At 38.5% G+C, this 25,185-nt stretch overlaps 2 protein-coding genes across 2 annotated transcripts; both read right to left on the bottom strand.

Annotated features, from left to right (window-relative positions):
* Positions 1–1,856: 1,856 nt before the first annotated feature.
* Positions 1,857–6,265, bottom strand: LOC107694233 (histo-blood group ABO system transferase-like). The gene is made up of 7 exons (XM_016493875.1): positions 6,141–6,265; positions 3,918–3,947; positions 3,745–3,780; positions 3,594–3,638; positions 3,294–3,326; positions 3,067–3,201; positions 1,857–2,919 (listed from the first exon to the last, which is right to left on the bottom strand). The coding sequence occupies exons 1-7, from the start codon at positions 6,197–6,199 to the stop codon at positions 2,229–2,231; spliced, it is 1,029 nt and encodes a 342-aa protein (XP_016349361.1). The 5' UTR covers positions 6,200–6,265; the 3' UTR covers positions 1,857–2,228.
* A 10,948-nt stretch (positions 6,266–17,213) lies between these two features.
* Positions 17,214–21,089, bottom strand: LOC107694299 (uncharacterized). The gene is made up of 4 exons (XM_016493967.1): positions 21,031–21,089; positions 20,817–20,955; positions 20,217–20,322; positions 17,214–18,309 (listed from the first exon to the last, which is right to left on the bottom strand). The coding sequence occupies exons 2-4, from the start codon at positions 20,944–20,946 to the stop codon at positions 17,853–17,855; spliced, it is 693 nt and encodes a 230-aa protein (XP_016349453.1). The 5' UTR covers positions 20,947–20,955; positions 21,031–21,089; the 3' UTR covers positions 17,214–17,852.
* Positions 21,090–25,185: the final 4,096 nt, after the last annotated feature.

Below are 25,185 nucleotides of genomic sequence, written 5' to 3' on the forward strand. Positions count from 1 at the left end.
AACACCTATAGCCTTTATGATTTTCTTTCTTCCATGAAACAAAAAAGAAAATGTTTTTGTCTACTGTAATGAACGGCGATGGGAAAATAAATCAAGCTCTATTTTGATCACCATTGACGCTCATTATATATGGACAAAAACTTTCTTCACAATTTCTTTTGTAAAATGAAAACAAGAAAGTCACACAGGTTTGGAACCACGTATGTGTCATGAATTCACCAGGCTCTCCCGTCAGTCACACAGACACACAGACAGACACAGCACTTTCTCTCACCACCCTTCTGATGACCAACAACTGCCACTCTCATCAGCTCATCAATCGGCACTACATTAAAGCATTAATGTTGAGTTTTATTATTTTTGTGAGTTGTACTCTATTCACAGATTGTATTCTTTTATTTATTACAGTTTTTCACTTCTAAAAAGTGAAAAGTGAATACAAATTGTATTTGACTGCTGATTTACAGCAATGAACAAATGCCATTATTTACTGTTTATTGCTGATTTTAAAGCTTACTGAACTATGATTTGGATATCTACTTCTACATATCAATACACAACATAAGATTGGCCCCTCTGTATTAATTATGGCCCCTCTTGTACCCCCCAGTTGAAAAAAATCCTAGAATCGCCCCTGCATTGTCCTGATTGCGGATTCCAATGCACCTCGGAAGGATGATAAGTCGCATCAAGACAATGCCTGACTCTAATGGAAATGTTCGCAGTGTGTTTTCAGATGAAAAGCAGCACACTGAAGCGACCCATCTCCAAAATATGTCTTCTACAAGAAGCTGGCTGACTGTAGTTTGAATAGAAGTTCAAGTTGTGACTTAAAAGACTCTTATTCTGAAGGTTTATGGATCTAGATAATTTAATGTGATAAATGATATACAGATGCCTGCCTATACAATTAGGGGCTGAGGATGTAAGAGACATAATTTGAATAATTAAAATGTAACGTTAAAATTAGAAGTGCTTGAGTAGATATTATTTTAATGTGTTTAGATTTATATGTACATTTGTTAAACACACCCCATGCTTATTCTGTAATGGTTTGCTCTGTTTTATTATTGGACTGCCTTTAATCACCTTTAATTTTTGGTGTCCCCTTTAAGAAAGAAAAAAAAAGATGGAGCAAGGAGTTTATTTTGTTTCTGTTTTGTACAAGAACATCCAGTAAACAGTTGAAACTTGTACGAAGACCCGAGCTAATTCGTTGCCCGAAAAAATAAAGAAAATTATTGCTACTACATATATTGTTGAAAAGCTGTTATGTTTAGTCAAGTCAAGTCACATCAAGTCAGCTTTATTTATATAGTGCTTTATACAATACAGATTGTGTCAAAGCATTAAACAGGAAAATAGTGTATAGTTTTATGTTTAGTCAAGTCAAGTCAGCTTTATTTATATAGTGCTTTATACAATACAGATTGTGTCAAAGCATTAAACAGGAAAATAGTGTATAGTTAATGAAAGAGGACAATAGTAAACTGATTTTTTTTTTGTTAAAGTCAGTTCATCATTGATTCAGTTGTGTCATCGTCCAGCTCAGTTTAGTGTGTTATTATCTATACAATAGTTAATGTGTTTATGTCAAAATGTATATTCATAAATACATTTATATTTATACAAATATAAACAAATACAATTCAAAGGAATCATAATATATTTATATAAATAAGATAAATATAAAACATAGTCGTAAAGATTTTGACGTTTCTAAATGTATGCATACATATTTTACAGTGTCAAAATGTCATGTGTCACACACATGTTTGCATATCCAAACATACAAAAAGGCAGGTTATGTTTTTGCAATAGTACCCAGAAAATATCATTTAAAGTTTACAATTGGTTTTAGCTTCAGGCCTTGTAGCTCCCTAAACGTCCTCCCTCAACTCCCTTCATAAAAGTCGTAAAACAAAAGGTTGTCAGTGCTTTCAATACACATAAATTGCGTTCGGATACATAATGAAGAGTATTGCAAAGAAGTTGAACAAGTTCATATTGTGAGTGTTTATTCAAAAAGATTTTGGCAGATTTTGTTCCTGATGCCACATTGTGCTCATAAACATCTGTATACATGTCTGTGATTATCCATTTCTTGGTGGCAGATTTCGACTTCCCTGTTGCCATTATTACCCGTTAACAGATTCACAATGTCGCACAATTATGGGAAGCCTGTGAGGACACACCATGTCAGTGTAGCTGAATACTGGCAACATTTGCTACGGGTTTGGACGAACTTCAGCATAGTTTTTAGGTACATTAGTGAAGCGAATTATTTTTATTTGGGCTGCACTTTCATGGATGTCCCGCCACATATATTCAGGAGAGAGCAGTTTACTAGGTTTGTTCAAAAGGAAATACTTGTTCAAGTGAGACTCCTCTTGCCATACCGCCTCAATGGAGTTTGCAGCATCAATGCTCAGCTGCTCCCTGCAGGTTTTGGTGAGATGATGTACATCCTCCAATGAGCCACCAAATGCAGCACCAGCATAATAATAATCACCTTCCCCAGCTGGAATGTATGCTTGAGACTTTGGTCTACGCTCATATGTGAATCGATTCCTTGGAGTATCAAAGAGCCAAGGATGTATCACGCCTACCAGACGACCCAAAGACTCCACACCCCAATGGCCATAGAACTTTGTATCTATGTCAAGGCAGAAAATATAGTCAGCCTCACTGGCCAGTTCATTCTCTATTAGTTTTTCCAGTTTTTCCATCCTGCCCATACTGATGTCCTGCCATCTGTTCAAACTCTGAACCTTTCGAACTGTCAAACTACGGTTTTCACCTATCTTCACTTCAGGAACTGATTCCGGTTGATCTGTAAACAAGTAGTAATGCACTTGAAATCCAACAAAGTAATGCTGCTCTGCTGACTCCAGAAAATCTTTGACAAAACGCATGTATCTAACAAACAGAGAAAACAAAGACAGGGAGATATATTATGGTTAATTTATCATTTAATCATTACTATTTCCAGAAACCAGGAAAAACAGAGGAGGGGAAACAAATGAGAATTATTAATACAAGAAAAGAGGCATCATGAAGGCTTACTTTCCCAAAGCGAAGACAGTGGTTGCTATGGTGAGATTCTGTTGTTTGTAGATAGAGTCGATCAGTGTGGAGTCAAAGGTTCCCTCCCAAATGATTGGAGCTGACCATGAAGTCACAGAAGCAACATCTGTCCGCCTTCATTAAAAACACACATACAGCACTGTAATCATTCCATTCATGAGTGGAAATGGGCTATAACAGGTTGATACTAAAAACATAATACTCACCCTACCAATGCACTCGGCTGGTTGTACAACATCCTGTAATACAAATGAATAAGCAGAAAGAACAACAGACATTTTATTTGTTCAAAGAATCGATACACATTTAAAACATGGGTTTCCCAGTTTTCTTATTTCCATCTATGAACTGAAGAATCATCATTTAACTCGATCTCACTGACCATCTGATCAGAACTACAAAAACAACCATAAACCAAGAATGTTTTTGTCTTGAGCATTAGTCCTCATTAACTACGGATCAACTTAAAAATAAAGTCACTTTTAAGAAGATGAAGCTTTACACACCCTGGCGATGAGCGCAATCCAAAGGTCTTTTGCTTCCATTCTGGGCTGATAATAACAGAGTCAAACTCTTACAAATTTGAATTTGATTATGTTGTGCGTGTGTTTGTGTTTTTGAATATAAGCATGTATGTTTATGCACATCATTACTCACTTGATGATGCCTTGTTCTGTTATCTGCTGATTGCATCTTAAAACAGTAACAAATTAAATAATTCAGTAATGCAAACTTCTCAAATCAAGAGTTTCTGACGCAGCTCGAGTTCCCTGAAGGGGAAAAACATACACTACATCTGCACCATGTTTTTCTAACTTCACTAGACTCACCTGCACTGGTTATTTTTCAGGTAAATGAGCCTGTAAAGAAAGACATATAACCTCATGAGGAGAGATCTCTGTAAATGTGTAACTGTTTTATCTTCTTCTCAGAGTTTAGAGTTTTATTTGCTTGTCATGTAGACAGAAAATGCAGAGTAATTAATTGCTTTATATTGCAGGGTTGAAAATTAACCAAGACTTTGCTTTCTTGTCCCAAACCTATCATTCAGCAATCCTACAACCTGAACCACTATAGCAAAATCATTCTTAATATAATACATCTTGAGAATAAAATACAAATGTAAACATTTTTTAAATGGGTCATAAAATGCAGTTTCATTAATGTATAATATGTTTGTCAAGGTTAGTTCATAAATATATTTGCATTAAAAAAAGGTGCATAAGCAGAATAGAGTGCAATACTATGCTAAATACTTCATGTACTACTCCTGGCCACATGTCAAGCAGTGGTACCAACTTTCTGAGAAATAATACTGCATTATTATCAGTGTTGGGGAGTAACTAGTTACATGTAACAGTGTTATGTAATTTAATTACAAAATAAATGTAACTGTAATCAGTTACAGTTACTAAGAAAAAATGTGTAATTATTTTAATATTATTATTGTATAATTGCCTGCCGAATGTACTAAAGCGATTATTTCCGAATTCTCCATTTCTATAATTAAATCTCTAATAAATCGGTTAGTCGTGACTGGCAATGCTTCGGCTCGCGCGCTCATCAGAGTAATCAATGCGAGAGAGAGAATGGAGTGGACTGTGGAAGCGCACAGGTGGAGCAGAGGAGCAAAACTACTGTTCAGGGTTTCAAGTGCAGGTCAGTTTCATCTGTAAATATGCTATTGTAGTTTTGTCTTTGTTTACTTAGTTAAGCAGCAGCAGCCCATGCTCATCAGTCATCACACTGATCATCACACTAACCATAGTTTAACCATGGTATTTGTAGTAAAAATAAATACAAATGGTAATCCATTTGCGAAAAAAAAAAAAAACATGGTTATTGTACTTTTACTATAATAAAAGCATGGTTAATTTTTGTAAGGGAAAAACATGACTCATGTTCAGTATTACGATTTTTCTATAAAGATATTGTAGTGATGTACCAATTTTGACATGTAGGCAATTTAGAAAGTATAGTTTTGTTAAAGCTTGAGTATTAAAGTCATGTGAGAGATAGATATCAGGGCAAAATAAAGAGACTGAAAAGAAAAATGGAAGTGAAGGTGCAGTTCAGGAGAGAACTTTTAATTATTTTGCATGTCCCCAACCTAAGGATTTAAACCTTTTTTTATGCAAGGTCCATACAAAAAATAGGGTTGTCCATGTTTCAGAATTTGTTTTGGGTGAATAAGTGTGAGATTTCCCGGCCTGAATTTTTTTTTCCCACTCTGCCCTTGTGGAAATTAATGGCGCACACATGCGGTTTCATTTACTACACATAGGCCTATTGAAGCTTGCGGTGTTTTCAGCCTCTGCCACCTCAATATACAAGTATATGAACACATAAACATAATCTCTAGAACTGCTCCGAGTCACTTCATGAGCATTTTACTTATTTTGAGAAAACTATCATCATATCATATACAAAGATACACCAATGTTTCAAGAGTTTAGTACAAAGAATAGGACACATGCTTATTAGATAACCGTATTGATGTATATGCTTTTATTTATTATAATTTTTTAATTAACTATTGTTTTTCCAAACCATTGTTAAGGTGCAGTGTTTCATGTAGTTATGCAAAGATTTCTTATCAATTAACTATTTCTTATCTTAACTATTTCTTATGATTTTAAATCTCATTGAACTTCAGATCAATCTCAAAGTAAAAGGCGGTACTAAAGTCTGATTTTGTGGTGGATGTGTTCAAATTTGATCATCTTAATTCAAGTGATGAAGGTTTTTGAAAGGCTGACAGTGTTGAGCACTACTGTAAGGTTAACCCTGCATGGTGTAAATGTTTGAAAACGATTAACAGTTGCAAATAAACATTCATTAGAAATTTAGAAAAGTAATCAAAAAGTAATCAGTTACATTACTTTAATAAAGTAATTGAAAAAGTTACACTATTACATGTTAAATAGGGTAACTTGTAATCTGTAACCTATTACATTTCCAAAGTAACCTTCCCAACACTGATTATTATCACATCAATTCACAACCCAAACACAAAGCAAACCTTCTAATATTGCTGAAGAGTAATTACATACCCACTCAATACCATCCCAAAGAACACAAGAATGATGAGAAAATTCTGACGGAGCAGCATTATTTCTGGAATACTTATGTCCACATTGATCGTTAGAAACTGAAGCGTAAGTGAGAAGAATAAAGCAAGAGACAAAATAGACAAATTAGGGTGGGGCCCTGCATTAGAGAACAACAAATGAGACTCGCTCAAAGGAGAAAACACTTTCAAAGCCAGATTGATTATAATAAGCCTGAAAGCTTTCAATTGACTCATAGGAACAGAATTATTAGAACTCCCTTTTACTGTTGTATATTTTAGCATGTAAAATGTGAAACTCATTAATATTTGTTTGTGATTTTAAACTCATTAGATGTAGTAAACAAAACAACAGCAATAAAAAAAATGTGTGATTTGGCTTGACAATAAACCTGGCTTACTGGCTTTTGACAGTGAAACAAACCTCAGCTCAAATATCAACAATGGAAGGGAAAAAAAAGTATGCATATCTGAGCTGTTGGAGGAACACTCAGAAAAAGAAAAAAAATTACCTTTAGGGGTACAAAAGCTTGCCACTGCGGGGCAATACCCACAAATGGACACATTTGTACATTCTTTACCCCTTTTTTACTCTAAGGAAAGGTACTGCATCATTTAGGTACTAAATGTCAGGGAGTCTCTGTCACCAGTCGCTAGCTCTGGACTCCATGTCCCAGAATCCTCCCTGGCTCACACCTGTTCTCAGTCACAGTCACCATACATCAGCCCCAGCACTGATCACCCGCACCTGCTGCAGCTCGTCAAGCTCCCCTTTATCTGCTCTCACTCCACACTCCTTCCTCATCTGGTCTACTGATGTATTTGTTATACTGATTAAAGAATATATAAATCCTCTATTACATCTTTGTTTCCCCCAAGCAGTTGCAATAAATAAATACCGCCCTTACCTCTTGTATCAGGCGATGCAATAAAAGGTTCAATACTCTTCCCATTATTTTAGTTTGTTGTTTTTGGAGGAATCCCGGGGGGGGGAGGCTTACCTCTCAATTGGTACCCTCTGAAGACTAGAGAGGAGACAGCTAGATCTTGGCTAGGTAGGTGTAGGTCCGGAGTCGTGTGTATTATTATATCATGTTTTGCTTACTAATTTATAGCTTATAATGGCGACTTTTGATTTAAATGAATTTTTAAATCAACCTAGAGCTGCAGTGTTAGAAACGTGTAGAAAGGACGATTTGTTCCTTATTTCTCAACATTTTGAAATTCCTGTTTCTAAAACATTGCTTAAGAAGGATTTAAAAGCTTGTTTGTTGGCTGGTTTAATTAGTAAAAATGTGTTACCTTCAGTGCATGATGTTGCTGAATCAGCAGGATTGGTGGCAGCTGTGGTGGATGAAGGGGAACTCTCTCCACGGTTTTCTACTGTTGGCGATCCAGTTACTCCAGTTAACATAGGTGCATCTCTCGGTGATGGTTCACTTTCTGCTGAAGCTTCACCAGCATCTCAGGTCGATTTGCGTTTAAAAATGCGGTTGGCTCGTTTACAGCTGGAGAAGTGTCTTGCTCAGGCTCAGAAAGATGAGTTGCAGCATCAGCTTGAAATGTATCGGGTTGATGCTGATACGAAAGTTAAAATGCAGCAGTTAGAGTTGCAGGCTAGGCGAGACGACTCAAGAGGATCTAAAACAGGGGTGCCCAAACTCGGTCCTGGAGGGCCGGTGTCCTGCAGAGTTTAGCTCCAACTTGCCTCAACACACCTGCCTTCAAGTTTCTAGTATGCCTAGTAAGAGCTTGATTAGCTGGTTCAGGTGTGTTTAATTGGGGTTGGAGCTAAACTCTTCAGGACACCGGCCCTCCAGGACCGAGTTTGGGCACCCCTGATCTAAAAAATCATCTGCGTTGGAAGGTAGGCCTAGTTCTGAGGCAGCTGCGATTAATATCCAATCCTCCAACAGTGCCGAATGACTGTGGATCTACAGCTAGCTCTGTGTCCGTGTTAACGGATTCTCTGAATGCTTCTTCCACGTCTCCATTTAATGTCGCAAAGAACATTGTAATTGTTCCACCGTTTCACGAGAAAGAAGTTGAAGCTTATTTTCAGGCATTTGAGCATATAGCTTCTGCTTTAAAGTGGCCAATTGAGGTCTGGTCATTAATGCTACAATGTAAAGTGTAAATCTTCCTTTGGAAGAAAGTGTTCAGTACGAGACTGTGAAGAATGCGATTCTCCGTGCTTATGAGTTAGTGCCTGAACATTATAGACAGCGATTTCGTACAACGAAAAAATCTGCGTCCCAGACATATGTGGAGTTTGCCCGTGAGAAGGGTATACTTTTTGACCGATGGATAAAGGCGTGTAAAGTCAATGACTATAATTCTTTGCGTGAACTGCTGCTCATTGAGGAATTTAAGAATTGTGTCCCGGAGCGTACTGCTTTGTATTTAAATGAACGAAAGTACTGTGCAACAAGCAGACGAGTAGGCTATGCATTAATGCATAAACCTGTGTTTTTAAAGCATGCGTGTGAGTCTGAATACAATTCACAAAAGGAAACTGAAGTTGGTTCTTCTGATCTTAAGATCAGGCCTAGTCCATCTAGCCCAAAGTTTCGTAGGGAGTGTGGCTATTGTAATAAAGTGCGACATATGATTTCTGAGTGTCGAATTTTAAAACGAAAACAAGAGCGACAACCCAGCTAACAAAATTACGTAACTGCAACGTAATCTGGTGACCAAAGTTTCATCCTGGCGACGTAACTTGCAACCGGAAAAGTGAAAGGTGCGTATACGTCGCCGCAATGCAACTTTGTTACGTTGCAAGTAAGTAATTGTGACGTCGTGGCAACGTCATGGTGACCTCACCATAGTCGTGTGTTGGTAACCAGTTCGTCATTTTAATTATTTAATCAATATGGGCGGACGTCGCTAATTTAACTTGTCCTCATTTGCCCAAAACTATTTAAGAGACCTTTTCAATGACATATGAAAGACTCGAATTTGATTAATTCAGTTTGTTTATTATAGATAGGCCTATAGAGAAAGCACAAATAACAAAAACATTAAACAGGTTTATAAACATGTAAATTAACAAAGGTTTTCTTCAGAAGCTTGAACATTCTCCACATCTACTCCTCCACTTGTCCCTAAAACAAGAAAAATGAAAGAAAGAAAGAACAGGTGAGTGTTTTCCTATTTTAACATTAAAATACACAAGGCAATTAGCACTGAAAGAAGCAGCGATATGTATTAAGCAGATTGTTTTGTGTTAAAATCGCTCACTTTTAAACACTGTCACAAAAGTTACTTTGTGGCAAGGAATAAAGGTAACTTTTTTTTGTTTGTTTGTTTGTCACAGCGTAACCGTTTAATCAGTCCACGAAGAAAGGTCATTTGTCACGATTTGGTACATATGTTTCACTTATGTTGGGGGTATTTAAAGCCCGAATTATTGTTTAGAACAAACTAGTATTATTATTTTTTTTTTTTGGTTTTTAGTAAAATATATTCATATGGCAAAAATAGTATAGCAAAAGTAGACTTGTGTGCATGGCAAAATAGCCCAATAATAGTGTATAATATCTCTAATTGGCTGAAAGCCCTTAGCAACACTCAAATTAATCTCTGATTGGTTTATAAACCTCTAGAGGTGGTACTAAAAAAAGTACCAGGTACTGTACCCAGTGGAAAAACCCAAATGTTAAATGTTACAATCATTGAGGTGTTTTAACTGTAACCCACTGCTTCTGGCCAAAATGTGAGTTCCTAATCCATAATAATGCATAATAATGCATAATAACCTCTAGTGTAATGTGGTCTGATGTAGAAACAAACTTATCTACATCTTGGATGGCCTGATGGTGAGTACATTTTCAGCAAACTTTTATTTTTGGGTGAACTTTTCTATGTGTTTACTGGTAAAACAACAATTAATAACATTATTATTATTATTATTATTTGTATTTTTTTAATAATGCTTGCATATTTGTTACAACTTTTAGATATTTGCATGATTTCCAAGTGTATCATGGTGCTTATTTTTGTAAATGTTCTCAGAAACATAATTTCACCGTCAGAGCCGAAGTACTGTCATTTGCCAAACTCCTCACAAAAACCTTAGTAGAAGAAATACATTTTATAAAATATAGAAATATTGTTACATTTTATATATATTTCTTGTTATATTGCTTGTTGCGTAATATGCATATGAATAAAATTACCCTGCCTCATTGTTTGAAGTAGTTAGTTAAAATATTATGTTTAAGGTTATATTATTTTGTTGCCACATATGGGCAATTATGTAACTGCTGCATAGGTATTGTATTTAAAATACAATGAATGTAACATTTATATGATGTTTTGCATATAAACTCAATAATACTGTGAGTTTTAGCCTGGAGAGCGTTGCAGAGTTGTGTGTGCAGAAGCAGCTGTACGGAGTTCAACCAGGGTCAAAGAGATAAGGAAAAGATCACTTTGTTGTTTAAAAGCTTTTATTAAGAATGTGTTTTATTCATTAAAGAATAAAAGATAAATCACTCTGCTCAAATCTGTTCTTGACTGAATAACTTCATCTTTATAAGGATTAATCTATAAATATGTGGGAACAGTGGCATACTGTCACAAATCCTGTCCGTGGTCTTCTGTCTACTCGCCACCAGAGGTCGCTTTCCGATTACATTGACTCTAATACTACACAGACTGTTATGTGTCACTCCGGACTACACTTCCCATGTTCCATTGCACTGATTTCGGACTCACCTGCAGTCAATCACACATGTGACCCTGGACCACAAAACCAGTCTTAAGTCGCTGGGGTATATTTGCAGCAATAGCCAAAAATACAAGGTCAAAATGATTTATTTTTCTTTTATGCCAAAAATCATTAGGATATTAAGTAAAGATCATGTTCCATGAAGATATTTTGTAAATTTCCTACTGTACATATATTAAAACTAAATTTTTGATTAGTAATATGCATTGCTAAGAACTTTATTTGGACAGCTTTAAAGGAGGTTTTCATATTTAGAGGTTTTTTTTTGCACTCTCAGGTTCCAGATTTTCAAATAGTTGTATATCGGCCAAATATTGTCCTATCCAATCCTATCATATCAACTTTCAGATGATGTATAAATCTCAACTTTGAAAAATGTATGACCCTTATGACTGGTTTTGTGGTCCAGGGTCACATATAACACCCACTCAGACCTTTCTCAGATTGCCGAGTATTGTGTGCATGTATCACTGTTCTGCTGATAGCATTATTACGGAGCCAATTTCCTAGTTCAGTCAAGACATTGCCCTGTCTAGCCTAGTTGTGTTTTTGGATATCTTGTCTGTTTTAGGATTGTTCTCTTGCCTTGCCCTGTTTGGATGTTATTTGCTCCTTGCCTGGACTATAGCCTGTTTTTGGATTATCCTCTTGCCTATTGGTTATTGTTTGCCCCGATCGACCTCTGCCCGAACTGGATAACTCCTCTGTCTTGCCTAGTCTGTTACTGTTCGTTATTATCGACCCCTGCCTGTTTCGACCACGCTCTTGTTAAATAAAGCCTGCAAATGGATCCGCAAGCCTCTGTCTCGCATCTCTCCATAACACATACCGTGGGGCCTTCAGGGCCTTGAATTTTTCAAACTGCTCTGAATCCAGCAATCCAACAAACATCCGTCTTTTGTGATCTTCAAATCTGTTCCTAATTTGTGCAAGTATGTTGTCAATTACAGCCATATGAAGCTCTCTGTAGAGGGAGCGCACATCGGGCTTTCTGCGTGGTATGCTGGGCTGTCCCACCGCCAGCGGGGTCTTTTCAAAGATGTCATTGAACTTAGCTCGCTACCTTTCAACACTCTGACAAACATCTGTAATTCTGGCCAGAAAAAAACAAAACAAAACAGAATTAGAAACTTTTTAAGTGAGCCAGGTGTCCAGAGGCACAGTGTACAGTTTCCCAGGCAAAATCTTCAGTGTGGTCAGGATGTGCTGGAAAAGCTCAACCAGCTCAACTCCTTTGACATGGACAGTGCACACCAGCTTGGTATTAAAATTCCACCTCACCTGCATGACGTGCAGCAGCTGTCTTTGACAAAATACATCCAGTAATTTGGTGCGTTTGGGAGAACGAGTTAAAAATGCAGATAATCCACCAAGAGATTTGCAAAAAATACCTTGCATTCTTTAATTTTTGATGATCCCTGTGAAATCACTAGGTTCAAATTGTGTGTGCATAACAATGCACAAAGAGGGCCTGGGGGACTTCGTCTTACGCAAGCCTGTACTCCGTTTAGCCCCGAGGCCATTACAGCCACTCCATCATAGTCCACACAACATTTACCAAATGTTTTCAAATGCATGACTGAGATTATATGGCGCTCAGAGCCTTGGTGTTTCAGAGCTGCCTTGGTGAAGCTGTACGGACTGTCAAAGCCAGAATCAATCCATGTCCCTTTACTCATACAGGTGCATCTCAATAAATTAGAATGTCATGGAAAAGTTCATTTATTTCAGTAATTCAACTCAAATTGTGAAACTCGTGTATTAAATAAATTCAATGCACACAGATAAAAGAACCAAAGACTTAAACTACTTCAGTCTGTGTGCAATGAATTTATTTAATACACGAGTTTCACAATTTGAGTTGAATTACTGAAATAAATGAACTTTTCCATGACATTCTAATTTATTGAGATGCACCTGTATTAAAAAGTAAACACGGCAAACAACATAGCTTGTTGTGCTCAGTGCTAGCTGTTAGCCACTCAGCACTCATAGTTGCAATCTTTCAAATGGCAAACAAACCCTTGCTGGACATTGTTAGTGAATCCAGTGTGGGTGTAGGTCTTGCTTTCTCAATTATTTCTGTTTTGTCTGCAAAAGGGCCCCTTGAAAAAGGCATTTACAATAGATCTGCAACAAGATCTGGTGTAAAGGTGCCGGCGAATTTTGCTGAATTTCACATGTCATACCTTGGAAATTCCCGACAAACACTGAGGGTTGCACTGGGCACTTCGCTAGACCCAGAGAGCGTGCTGTCATTGAACATCAAAATTTGATTGGCTGATGATTCTGTCACTAATGCGTTTTACAAATCAGATGTGACGTCTTTCAACAAAAGCTTAGCACTATCTGTAGTGCTCACCTCAGATATTACAGTGCAACCACAACAAAACGAATCATAGGCAAATTTGTGGACATTACACTAATGAAAATGATAACTAAATAATCAAGTAAAACATTTTTCACACTTTTTTTATTTGTAATTTTTTATAGGGCCAGCAGAGAAGGCCCTTCTGGCCCTGACGGCCCACCACTGTGTGGGAAACCTCACGGTATACTGCTAAGCATTGAGCAAAGTTAGTAAGAGTCTCACGCAGGTGCAGCACTGGAAGCAAATTATATGAAAGAATGTATGAATGAATGAATCGTATGAATGCAAAATTGGGAACCAACTGTCTTCAGAAAAGTTTCGATGGCATTTGATTTCCATCTTCCCTCCTTGTAATGCGTAATAAAGCAGTGTTTATAAGTGCAGCGCTGCTTTGTTTACAGTGGTTACTGTGAAAACAGCTTTATTTCTGCTGTTCATAAGCGCCACCTGCTGTCTGACAGTGGATTTACATTTTCATTCAGCATGTCTGCCCTTTCTATTCAGACCAATGCAAAAATTAGAGCAAATGTGTTGTAAATCCTAACTAGTAGATGGAAAACAAACTAATGTGCATTCTAATAATTTCAACACTTCAGATAATAAGGTACCCTATTTAAAATTGTTTATGGAGCAGATAAAATGCCTAAAATTGATCATTTTGATTTTGAAGCTTAAAAATTATTAAAGACATTTTAACTATACCATGATAATATTGATAATTGTGATTATGGTCACATGATTAAAAATTTTCATACTGTTTCTCTAATTTATAAAGTTATACATTTTAGTATGTTGTTGCAGAATATACTGTTAGACCTACCTGAAAAATGTACAGCACTGTTTATTTCATAAAATATTTGTGCTATTGTTAGTAATTTGATCATTTATTACTGTTTACTTGGGCTTATGTAACATTATTTATTAAAATGCAAGGTTACATGAGCCAAAAGCAATGAAAACAATAACTTTTAAATTTTTCTTCCTTAAATTGTTAATAATAATAATTTCCTGAAAAAAAAGTTGTTTATTGTGTTGTTTTAATTTTGATAATCCATTGCATATTAAAATAGTATGAAAACTGACTACCCAACTCTCAGTTTTGGTCCCTCCACCTGTCAGACCAGAGATGCACCCCTGAACACAACATTATATTAATGCTAAAATAAGAGAGTGTTGTTTATCTGTCTAAAGCAGTCAAATTTAAATTTAAGACCAAGACATTTAAATTTCACAATTTCAGACATTTAGCAGGCCTAATTGATAATGATTGATTATGTGAAAAATCTCAGGTGATCAGGTTAGTGAAAAAGGTGAAATATATGAGAGGATAAACAGAAATATTTATTAAAAAATAATCAGCAGACTTATTTTTGGTTCAGTATGTTAAGTGAGTGCTCACTACTCGGCAATACGAGTCCGAGGATACAAACTTTTAAACAGGATTGGTGTATTTATTTATTTATATATTTATTTATTTATTTATTGTAGGCTACTGTCCTTCAGAAGCTATGGTATTTGCAGGTGTCCTAAAGGTCAAAATATATACCATTGATCATTTTGACCATGATCATTATGTGCTAAAGCTAATGCAATGTAGGCCTAATACAGCAACATAAAGCAACATTTTACAAACAGAAGCATTTGCAGAATAAAGAACGTGCAACGGTCCGTGTAACCCTTTGCAGTTCTTTGTTCAATTCGCACCATCAAAATGAACCAAATGAAAAGTTGGTTTCAAACTTTCATTTTCAATTTCTTTGGAGCAATTTTCAAACGGATAATTCTGTCATTTTAATTTTCAATTTTACGAGTTTGGGATGTTGCGTCCGAATCTGATTTTTTAACTAACATTAAAAATTACTCATTATTCTGATTTTCCACTTCTCTTTTTTGTGCTCCCAGTTGGACCGTACCAGTGGGGGGAGCGGGGGGTGGGGATGTGGATGTATTTACCCAGAGCGCTGTATGTATATGCCTATGCATTGACACGTCTGACCATGCAATCATTTATCATCAGACCTCCATTAACTGTGTGACTGCACGTTAACACAGATTGTCTGGAAGATGTGTGAGTGGAGTATGCTTGATGATTACGAAAGTGTAATCCACAGGTTAGTAGAGGAGCTGGGATACACATGCAAACAAGTTCAAGAGGTCCTACAGCAGCAATATGGACTCGGGAGAGGCTCCAGTATTTCCTCCATTTCTAAATTCTGCGCATCGAGGAACATTCATCGTTTTGATTACGCACGGCTAGGGAGAGATGGTGTGGATGCAGTCGTTCGACCTGCAGTTACTGTTTGCGGCCCTGTGTACGGTAGAAAGATGATGACTGGGACGTTGAGAGCTTCGGGATACAGGTTGGGTGAAAAGGCTGTAAGGCGCGCACTGGCACAAATTACCCCGCAGTACACTCAGATGTGAAGAGAGGGAACTGCTCGCCAAACGAATCCCCATGTCTATTACGTTGAGTACGCCGGTCACAAACTACATATGGACCAAAACGAAAAGCTTGTGGATTTTGGGGTTACTGAAGTTGTTGCCTCTGATGGTTTCAGTGGGGAAATTTTAGGATTTTCTGTAATGCCGATCAAGAATAATCTTATAATTTATGACGAAGTGTACAGAGAAATCTGCTTGAGTCATGGCCTTTTTGATCAGCTAAGAGTTGATCACGGACGTGAATTTTATTTATGTCTGTATCAACAAGATAATCTTAGGGCCTTTCGCACTAATGTCAACAGACACCCTTTCATTCAAAGTCAGTCAAGACAGAACCACGCTGCTGAAAGAAAGTGGGTAGAAGTCAACTCGCGAATATACTACCCAGTTAAGTACACACTGTGTGCCTTGGTCAGCAATGGTTTTCTGGACATTGATGACCCCTTTTGGAAGCATTGTGTCTCAGCCATTGCTTCAAAATGCTGCATGATTGGGCTGCAGAATTTCATCCCTGCCTGGAATGCACATACAATCCCTTCCAAGGGCATACCTGATGCTCTTTTTGCAGCCCATCTCAGAACCGCTCGAATCCCACCTCAGTTCTTTCCACCTGCTGAGGAACTTGCAGCTGACTACATTAGGAACGGAGGAACTCTGACTTATCCTGCGCCGTTTGGACGTGACCCCCTTGATGGCCACCCCGACCTTCAGGTGCAGAGGGAAACTTTGCTGCTGTCGACCTGTAGTTATGATGAAATGTTTTACGATTGTCTTTTAGGTCACAGTGGCCTATTCTGGGAGGGTTTGTAGACATGTGAACATTACACGTAGACTGGAGCAATAGCTAGTGTGATGGTGTTGTTTTTGTTGTTCAGATTAAACAGTAGCAGCCTTCAAATAACTTTTGAGTATTTAGATTTCTACTGCACTATATCAGAGGCAAACATTTTTTACTCCAATCTATTTGTCTGACATCTTTACTGGTTACTTAATTTTCTTATTAAAGTCTCATTTAAAAAGTGTCATTAAAAGTTGTCATTTTTTTTAGGCAAGTGGCTGCAGGACAGCAAAGCTACAAACATGAGATTATAAGATGCATTGCTGTATATCTACTCTGTGTCTAAAGGTAACAGTATTTAAATAAAAACGGTATTTAAAGTAATAAAATGCAACATACACATTAATGCCTAAGAATTATTCATCCAAAAACAAAGTAAAATGCTGACAACAAACTGTTTTTGCAGAATGAATAGTTTTAATGTTTATCATTTAAAGTGACCTCCCAAATTGGGACCAGCACATATTTGATTGAACTCACCTTTGTCATTATCAAAATCTTTGGGATTTGTGTATTATTTATTGTCTGTTCTGTCAGTCTTCTCTCACTCCTGAACTGCAGCATGGAATGGTTTCATGCTAAAGTACAAGGACACTACATTATTTGCATTAATTAACATGATTTATGTTTGGTACAGTCACTCATAACATAACACTATATTTATCAGCTATGCACTATGACTATCGTGAACTTAGTGTGGGGTCAGTGTCACACGTAACTGGCATTAATGACATAAGTCCATTTGCAAGCTTAACTGGTTTATTTTAACATTTGCTAATTACCATAATAAAAACATTTATAACATTTGTTAAATTCAGAATTTAGTTTCTCATAATACCCCACAAGATATACAACAAACCTTGTATCACTATCAGTGCTATGAATGGTGTTTTTAACAGTGAAATTACCCTAGACAAGCATATTCTGCTAGGAGAGCCAAAATGTGCTGTGGTTCATATAACAACAGTGTATAGAAGAAAATGGGGGGTCTCTCTTAAATGGCCTATTCAGGAACAGGAACATAAACTGCTGTGGAACAGTAATGCCCATTAAGATACTGTATGTGGCACTGGACTACACAAATAAACTTAGCTGGCTGTTATGAATTTACACCCCTACACAGTACACATACAAAAATGTGATACAGAAAAACAAAAATTACTCGGCCAGATGCCGTACTAACCCCTGAACACCGTGCCCAAGATTCTAAACAAAATACAACAAAGCAAGGTATACAACAAATGCATATAAAAATATGTAAAACAATATTATTTCTTAACTTCTGAGCCAAACACGGTCAGCCAGACCCCATTTAAGTCGCTTCATTCGTCAGTTTTGCTAGCACCTCACTCAGGCCTCTTAAAAACACCAGTTTGCCTGCGAACATATTTGCTTTACACAAAAGGCAGCTGTCGTTGTCGTTTAGATGCGTCTGGATGCAGGGGCCACACCCTGCCACCTGCCCACAACATGCAGTTATAACAAGCACAGAATTGGGCATGTTTGTGCACATCTTGCATGCTACCGCATCTCGCAGAGAGGACGCAACGGATAGTGACCTTGACACTTCAGAAATTTTCTCCTTCATCTCCGCTAACACTTCAATCTGTTGCACTACCTGTAGGACATTCGCCTTAATGTGGGCGACTGAAATGGTTGGCTCGCTAAATTTTTCATCCATGTTTTCAGCTAGCCTTGATGCAGAGTTTTTTATCTCAAGCTCAACGTCGAGCAGGCCATCTAGAACTTCATTTTCTTCAGAGTGCACCCTGAAAAAAGTGAAAAAGACATGTCCATTACTTCACAGACAGTATCAGCATTTCAATTCACTGCAGTCTATCTGTAACATCAATAATATCAAGAGTTAATGTAATAAGTCATCATTATTAGTTTTATTACAAATTTGAAATGTTACTTTAAAATTATACCACCATAGATTCTTAATGTTATTGTATGCGGCCACTGCAGGCTATTTCACTGTTCTTCCGGTTTATGATCTTTGTTTTTTCATTTGTTTTTTGGTGTTAAACAAATCGGTTTTTAATTTATTGTTGACTGATTGTGCAGACCTATTATAGACTGTTACTAGCTATACATTTTTATTATATAATAAATGAATAATTTGTTAGTGTTGTAATTTGTATTATATTATTAGGCCTATCAAACATTTTATGTTTATGTGCTATGCAAAGGAAACAAAATACTGACCAATGACGATGCAGTTTTCACAGCTGTTCAAGAAATTGGTAAATTCTCTCATTCTCAAAGCACTCTTGACCAAATTTGTGAATATAGGTTTAACACCTTGCAGTTTGAATTTGATGTGGGCTATAGTTTTGTAGTCTGTTTTTAAAACATTTTCAACGAGGAGTATTTTAATGCTAGATTTAATGCGCATGTTGTCCCGGCTATATGCTGTGATGCTTAAGTAAAACTATGGCAGGCCAATTTAATAATACTAGCTTAATAATAACAATATCATAAATATACAATACTACTGCCTATCAGCACAACCCTATTTTGGTGTTTGAATTCTAAACATTTAACATTTCTTTGCTTAGGGTATAAGTTTCAGAATGAAAGGTGGTAACAGTTGATCAGTGAGATCAAAGCAGTGCATTACAGACTGATTGGGTACCTGTACAGTTACAGACATACAGGTAACCGTTAGATACTGGTTTTACTACACAGTGTATTGCTGCATAACTGTATATATTTAAGCATGTAACTTAATAATTTTGCCTGCTTTAAAGGCTTTGAGAAGCTTTCCTTTTATCACTGATTCTGAAGAGAATTGATCACTTGTTATGATGAATAGATTTCATTTAGGCTTTTACTCGCATGTAAACATTGATCAGCGAACATAAGCAGAAACTCAAACAAACCTGAATAACACACAAGAACAAACCTCTTCCAGAAGCTCAAACACACCACATAACACACAAGAATTAACCTCATTGGTTATGCAGCACGTTTGAGCTTCCGGAAGACGTTTGATCTGAAGATGAACGAAGATCTTACGATGTGGAACGACATGAGGATGAGTAATTAATGACAATTTTTTTTTCCATTTTTGGGGTGAACTAACCCTTTAAAACCAATTATGTCATCCTCTGCCTGGTAAGTCACAGAGGCTCTGGCTCTCTATTTTACTAAACATGAACTGAACGTTCAGGTTAAATCTTATGTTTTCTTATCAGTTCTAGCAAAGACTCTTACCTAAAAACAACTAAGATGTTATATAATAACAGCTTTATTAGAGTTAGATTAATTTAATCATAATTCAGTTCTGCACATCATTCTGCTTTTTGTTTCTAATACTGGTTCAAAATAGCAGTGTAAGCTTCTAGCCTTACAATATGACAAGTGAATCATGCAGAAATAGCAATAGGCCAACATGGATGAGAAAGTTTTTACTCTAATTTGTATAATTTAATTACCGGTCACACAGGGCAATCCTGGGACATTAGGTATACACCTTACCAATCTAAAACATCATGCAAAGTTTGCCTCATACAATGTGTAGCAGAAAGCTTTACTGTGAGTTGGTAAAAGAAGCCTACAGCTGTGAAGATGGAGTCAACTTATAGTGAGTGCTATTTAAATGGTTTCACACTGGGGCAAGGCAGGCCTTTACTGCATAATATATCATTTTGATTCTTGAAAACAAACTTGCCTTTTCTTTTTGGAAGCACTTTCAAGTCTTCCCGTCTTGAGCTTGGCCAGGTCTACAGTTCTGATGGCGTATACCTTCCAGCTCGATGTTTTCCAAAATTCCAAATCTAAAATGCAACAACATTACTAAATTATGCCCACATAACATTTCACAGTTTCTGCTTACATTTTCAAAACTTAGTTGCATGTTTCAAAACTATACACAATTCACAAAACTGCACAAACAATATGCAAGGAAAAAATTATTTCTTGCACTTGTTTGTTGGGCTTTTTCAGTTTCAGCTTCATAGAGTCCTGACAAACCCACTTACAATAGCCTAACACTATGAATAAAAAATTCCAATACTTTAACACTTTTTTTTATTTTTCAGTTTTCTAGTTTGCTTGTGTACCACAATAAAATAGTTTGCTTAAAAAGGTAATGGAAACAAACTGAAGCATATTTAACCAACACATACCTTTTGTGTGTAAGCAGTTCAAAAACTTCTCAGGTACAACTAGGGTTACCATTGCCATCATCCTCAAAGAGAGGACTCTTAGGGAAGTTGATAAACATGTATGGTAGTTCAGGGCATAAACGTGGACATTTGCAGTGAAATACCTTTGGTCTCTGTTGTATCCGCAATCGCCAGCCCTTTTGCGTCGCAGATACTGTAGCTGTCGGCGGAATTTAAATATTCCTGCAGTTTGTCCCACCGCCTGCACACCCTGGCCTTCAGATATTGTGACATGCACTGTAGCTGTGATAGAGAAAAAGTTAATAATCCAGTTATGCGGTTTCCAACCCTAGTCCGGGAGTACCCCCAATACTGCACCTTTTTTGTCTCTCTGACAAACCAATCTGAGGTTTTGGAGTTTGTACTAATGAGCTGATGAGTTGAATCAGGTGCATTTGATTAAGGAGACATCTATAATGTGCAGTGATGGTGGTACTCCAGGACCACGGTTGGGAACAACTGATCCAGTTTAACATTAGCTACAGCATTTGAAGTACAATTTTGAGCTAAAAGATTTGGATACAAATACATACTGTATGGAGATATTCGCCGGCGCGATCACATGCTGGCTACGAATGCCATACTGTTGGTGGCCAATTACTGCTGCTGCAGATCCGTGATTGTCAATCTTTGACCCATCAGTTAATGATATATGATGTGGAAAAAGGCTTATGTCAAAGACATGCTGATGATAAATATGTGGATATGTTTCAGCCTACTTACTACAGGACAGTTCCAAATTGATAACTTTTTCAAATCCATGGAGGAACTGGACAGAAGTGAATCTGGCTTAGATTGTCGAGATTTATGTCCAAGTTTTCTATATGAGGTCTTATTCGTATTTCAAAGGGCCTGATATAACTTGTACAGATTGTACAGATGTAAACATTGTGGGTAGAAGATCGATTTATATGCTGGATTATGTTGAGTTGTCTTTGTCTTGATTGCATATTGAAGGAATCATTTCAAGCATCTAATTTGAAGAGATGGTTTGGGGGTGTTCGGGAAAGTCAATGTTTCGGGGGGAATACTTTCTACAGCCGCCCCCAAATTCACAGTGTGAATTTGATCCAGCTAGTCATGAAGAGGGGGTAGACATACAATTTTGGCAGCAGGTCGGATGTACGTTTTGTCTTTCACCTGTATCTCTGCAGATCTGATTCTCTTATCAGTTCCAGGAAAGACCTGAACGATCTTCCCCACCGGCCACAAAGCACGTGGCAGTTGCTGGTCCACGATCATAACAGTATCACCAGTCTGCAGGTCAGTTCCTTCCGTTTTCCACTTCTGCCTAATCTGAAGGTTTGGTAGGTAGTAACGGATAAAGTGCCTCCAGAAGTGGTCAGCTAGGAGCTGACTATGCTTCCATCTCCTACGGCTTAAGAGATCAGTATCGTGGTATACAACTTGAGGTAATGAGGTGTCCCGCCGCCCCATCAACAAGAGGTTTGGAGTTACTGGGTCTGGATCAGCAATGTCTGAAAAGGTGTATGCAATGGGTTTGGAATTGAGAATACCTTCTATTTCTATAAGGACTGTCCTCAGTACTTCTTCGCTGACTGTCTGGGCGCCGAGTGTAACTTGAAGTGCGTTCTTTAACGAACGTTGGTGGGTTTGTAGCTCATGATGAAGGGCCATGAAAGATTCCCTTAATTCCCTTTCTCCTCCTTTGAAATTGGTACCCTGGTCTGCAAGGAGTTCAAAGGGTTTGCCACGTCTGGAAATGAATCTCCGTAGAGCCATTAAGGAATCAGTGTCCATGCTGGTAAGTATGTCAATGTGGACTGCACGTGAGGTCATGCATTTAAAAATGATTCCCCATCTCTTTTCATGCCTGCGTCCCACCTTTATAGTGTATGGTCCAAAACAGTCTACACCTGTTGAGTAGAAGGCTGGTTGATGGATTCTAAGCCTGGCGGGGGGGACGTCTGCCATTCTGGGAGGATGTGGTTGTCCTCGCCACCGTTGACACTCTGTGCATTGCCGTTGGTGACTTTTGACTGCTGCTCGTCCCCGTAGCACCCAGTACTTTCTCCGAAGCTCAGCAAACACCCTTTCGGGCCCTGGGTGATGCAGCCGGTGATCATAATCTTTGATTGTCAGTCTGGTAATGGGGTGATGTGGGTCAAGGGCAATTGGATGTATGGCATCTTCTTCTGGCTCACTGTACTGACGAAGGCGGCCACCAACCCATATGAGTTCTGAGAGACTGTAAAATTCAGGTGCTAGACAAAGCAGTCTGCTGTTTTTCGGCAGGGGTTTATTTGATCTTAAACACGGTAGTTTCTCTGCAAAGCAGTCAGTTTGAACTTGGCGTAGGGCTGCCAACCCTGCCTCTTTGTAGTCTGCTGTTGGTGTACTGTCATGCTGAATATAGGCTTTTAGCAGATCTGCGAGGGTTGAGTACTGCTGCGGGTCTGGGGTGGGCAGAGAGGTGGCTGTTAAACCACAAAAGGCTGACTTTCTCAGTTCTTTGTCATGGTTAGTGGTTGTTAGTGGCTGCATCTCTGGCCATCTATCAGGGGTTTGGCTGAGAAATTTTGGCCCGTTGTACCATCTGCTTTCTCATCCTATGTCACGAATAGATCTGCCCTTTGTGATGTCATCTGCAGGGTTATCCTGTGATGGTACGTACCTCCAGGTATCAGACTCTGTGAGTTCCTGTATCTCAGCCACTCTGGTGCCCACGAACACTTTAAATCGACAGGATTGTGACAGTAGCCAGTTAAGCACAGTTGTGGAATCAGACCACAGAGTGATGCTATGGATGGGCAAGGTAAGCTCTGTTCTCAAAACCTTAGCAAGCTGTGCGCCAGTCAGTGCAGCACATAACTCCAAACGAGGTTTTTTAGGAGTTACACGGGATCTGGCAGTAATGAAGGCTACTTCCACTCCTCTCTCTGGATTTTCAGTTCGCAAGTATGCTACTGAACCGTAGGCCTGTTCTGAAGCATCGCAGAAAACATGGATCTGCCTTAGACTGGTGGGATGATCAAGCTGTTCACTACAGTAACACCTTGGCCAGCTGACGCACTGTAAATTGTCTAGCTCATTCTCCCAGGCTTTCCATGAGTTTAACAGTTCCTCGGGCAATCGAGGGTCGTCCCACTCTCTTTTCTTGTCCCATAACCTCTGCACAATCACTTTAGCTCGTATCGTGAATGGCACAATGTAGCTGATGGGGTCATACTGGCTGGCTAGGACATGATATATGCTCCGCATAGTTGGAAGTGGGTGGTCTGTGTAGCGGGGTTTATAGGAGAGGGTGTCTGATAAGCAATGCCAGTGTAAACCAAGAGTTGACTCCTGGGCATTCTGATGACCTTCACTAATCCATTGGATGCTGCTTTGAGACTGAGCCTCGACTGGCAGGTGACTGATGGATCGTTGCTTGCCCACTGTCTTAGGTCAAAGCCTCCAGAGCTTAAGAGGCTGCAGAGTCTGTTGCCAAGGTCTCTTGCCATTTCACTTGAGGAGAAACTTTGGAGGCAGTTGTCAACATAGAAAGATTTCTCCACTGAGACCCGTGTGTGTCCATGGTTTCACTGTGATCCTGAACATGCTTCTGCAGAGCGAAGGTAGCACAGCAGGGACTACATGTGGTTCCGAAGGGATGCACCTGCCATTCGTATAGCTCTGGAGGCTTATCCTTCTGTAAATCTCTCCATAAGAATCGCAGCAGTGGTTTGTCTTCAGGCAGAAGGCGTACCTGATGAAACATACCACGAATGTCACTGCTAACTGCAGTGGACTGTTCTCTGAAACGTAGTAGAACTGCCAGGAGAGAAGGACTGAGTATTGGACCAGGTAGCAAGAACTCATTCAAGTTGTGGCCTTTGTATGTGAATGAGCAGTTAAATACGACCCTGTTCTTCCCGTTATGCTCTACCATAGGGTGTGGTATGTACCAGATTTTGTTGGATTCTTTCACTTGTTCAGGGGTGAGTTTTGTGATGTAGCCAGCTTGTTGTAACCTGTTTATCTCTTCCTGGTATGCTGCTGCTTGATCAGGTTTCCTTTCCAGACGATTTTCAATTCCCCTTAACTGTGGCAACACAGCTACTTTGGGTGCATGAAGGCATGGCATATCCTTAGCCCGCAGTAGGGGAGTTGCATAACGCTGGACTCCATTAACTCCTATTCTCACTGTTTTCGCGTGGAGAAGCTGGATGGACTCCTGGTCTTGTCGTGACCTTGTCAGCACTTTCTCATTCTGATATGGGAGAATGCCCATTTTCCATAGTTTCTCCACATCAGCGTACAGGTTGTCAATGGGTTGCAGACTGGTGAAGAGACACTGCTGAGGGGAAAGTCTGGTGGTTATTTCTTGTGCTGGACCCTGTAATGTCCATCCTAGGCGGGTTCTCACAGCAGCAGGGCCCCCAGGTGGGCCTAGTCGGACAGGTTCGATGGGTGTTATGAGGTGAGGGTAGTCAGAACCAATAAGAATCACGGGTTTCACCTTGTGAAGGT

This window comes from Sinocyclocheilus anshuiensis, unplaced genomic scaffold (assembly GCF_001515605.1).
Source record: "Sinocyclocheilus anshuiensis isolate Anshui unplaced genomic scaffold, SAMN03320099.WGS_v1.1 scaffold954, whole genome shotgun sequence".
Lineage (NCBI taxonomy): Eukaryota > Metazoa > Chordata > Actinopteri > Cypriniformes > Cyprinidae > Sinocyclocheilus > Sinocyclocheilus anshuiensis.

Excerpts from the sequence above, each read along its gene's own strand:
- LOC107694299 (XM_016493967.1), bottom strand. The coding sequence starts at position 20,946 with ATGTCACAATATCTGAAGGCCAGGGTGTGCAGGCGGTGGGACAAACTG. Across the intron at positions 20,323-20,816 it reads GGATACAACAGAGACCAAAG|ATTTGGAATTTTGGAAAACA; the intron begins GTATTTCACTGC and ends GTTGCATTTTAG. Across the intron at positions 18,310-20,216 it reads AGTGCTTCCAAAAAGAAAAG|GGTGCACTCTGAAGAAAATG; the intron begins GCAAGTTTGTTT and ends CACTTTTTTCAG.
- LOC107694233 (XM_016493875.1), bottom strand. The coding sequence starts at position 6,199 with ATGCTGCTCCGTCAGAATTTTCTCATCATTCTTGTGTTCTTTGGGATG. Across the intron at positions 3,327-3,593 it reads GGATTGCGCTCATCGCCAGG|GATGTTGTACAACCAGCCGA; the intron begins GTGTGTAAAGCT and ends TTTGTATTACAG. Across the intron at positions 2,920-3,066 it reads ACTGTCTTCGCTTTGGGAAA|ATACATGCGTTTTGTCAAAG; the intron begins GTAAGCCTTCAT and ends TCTGTTTGTTAG.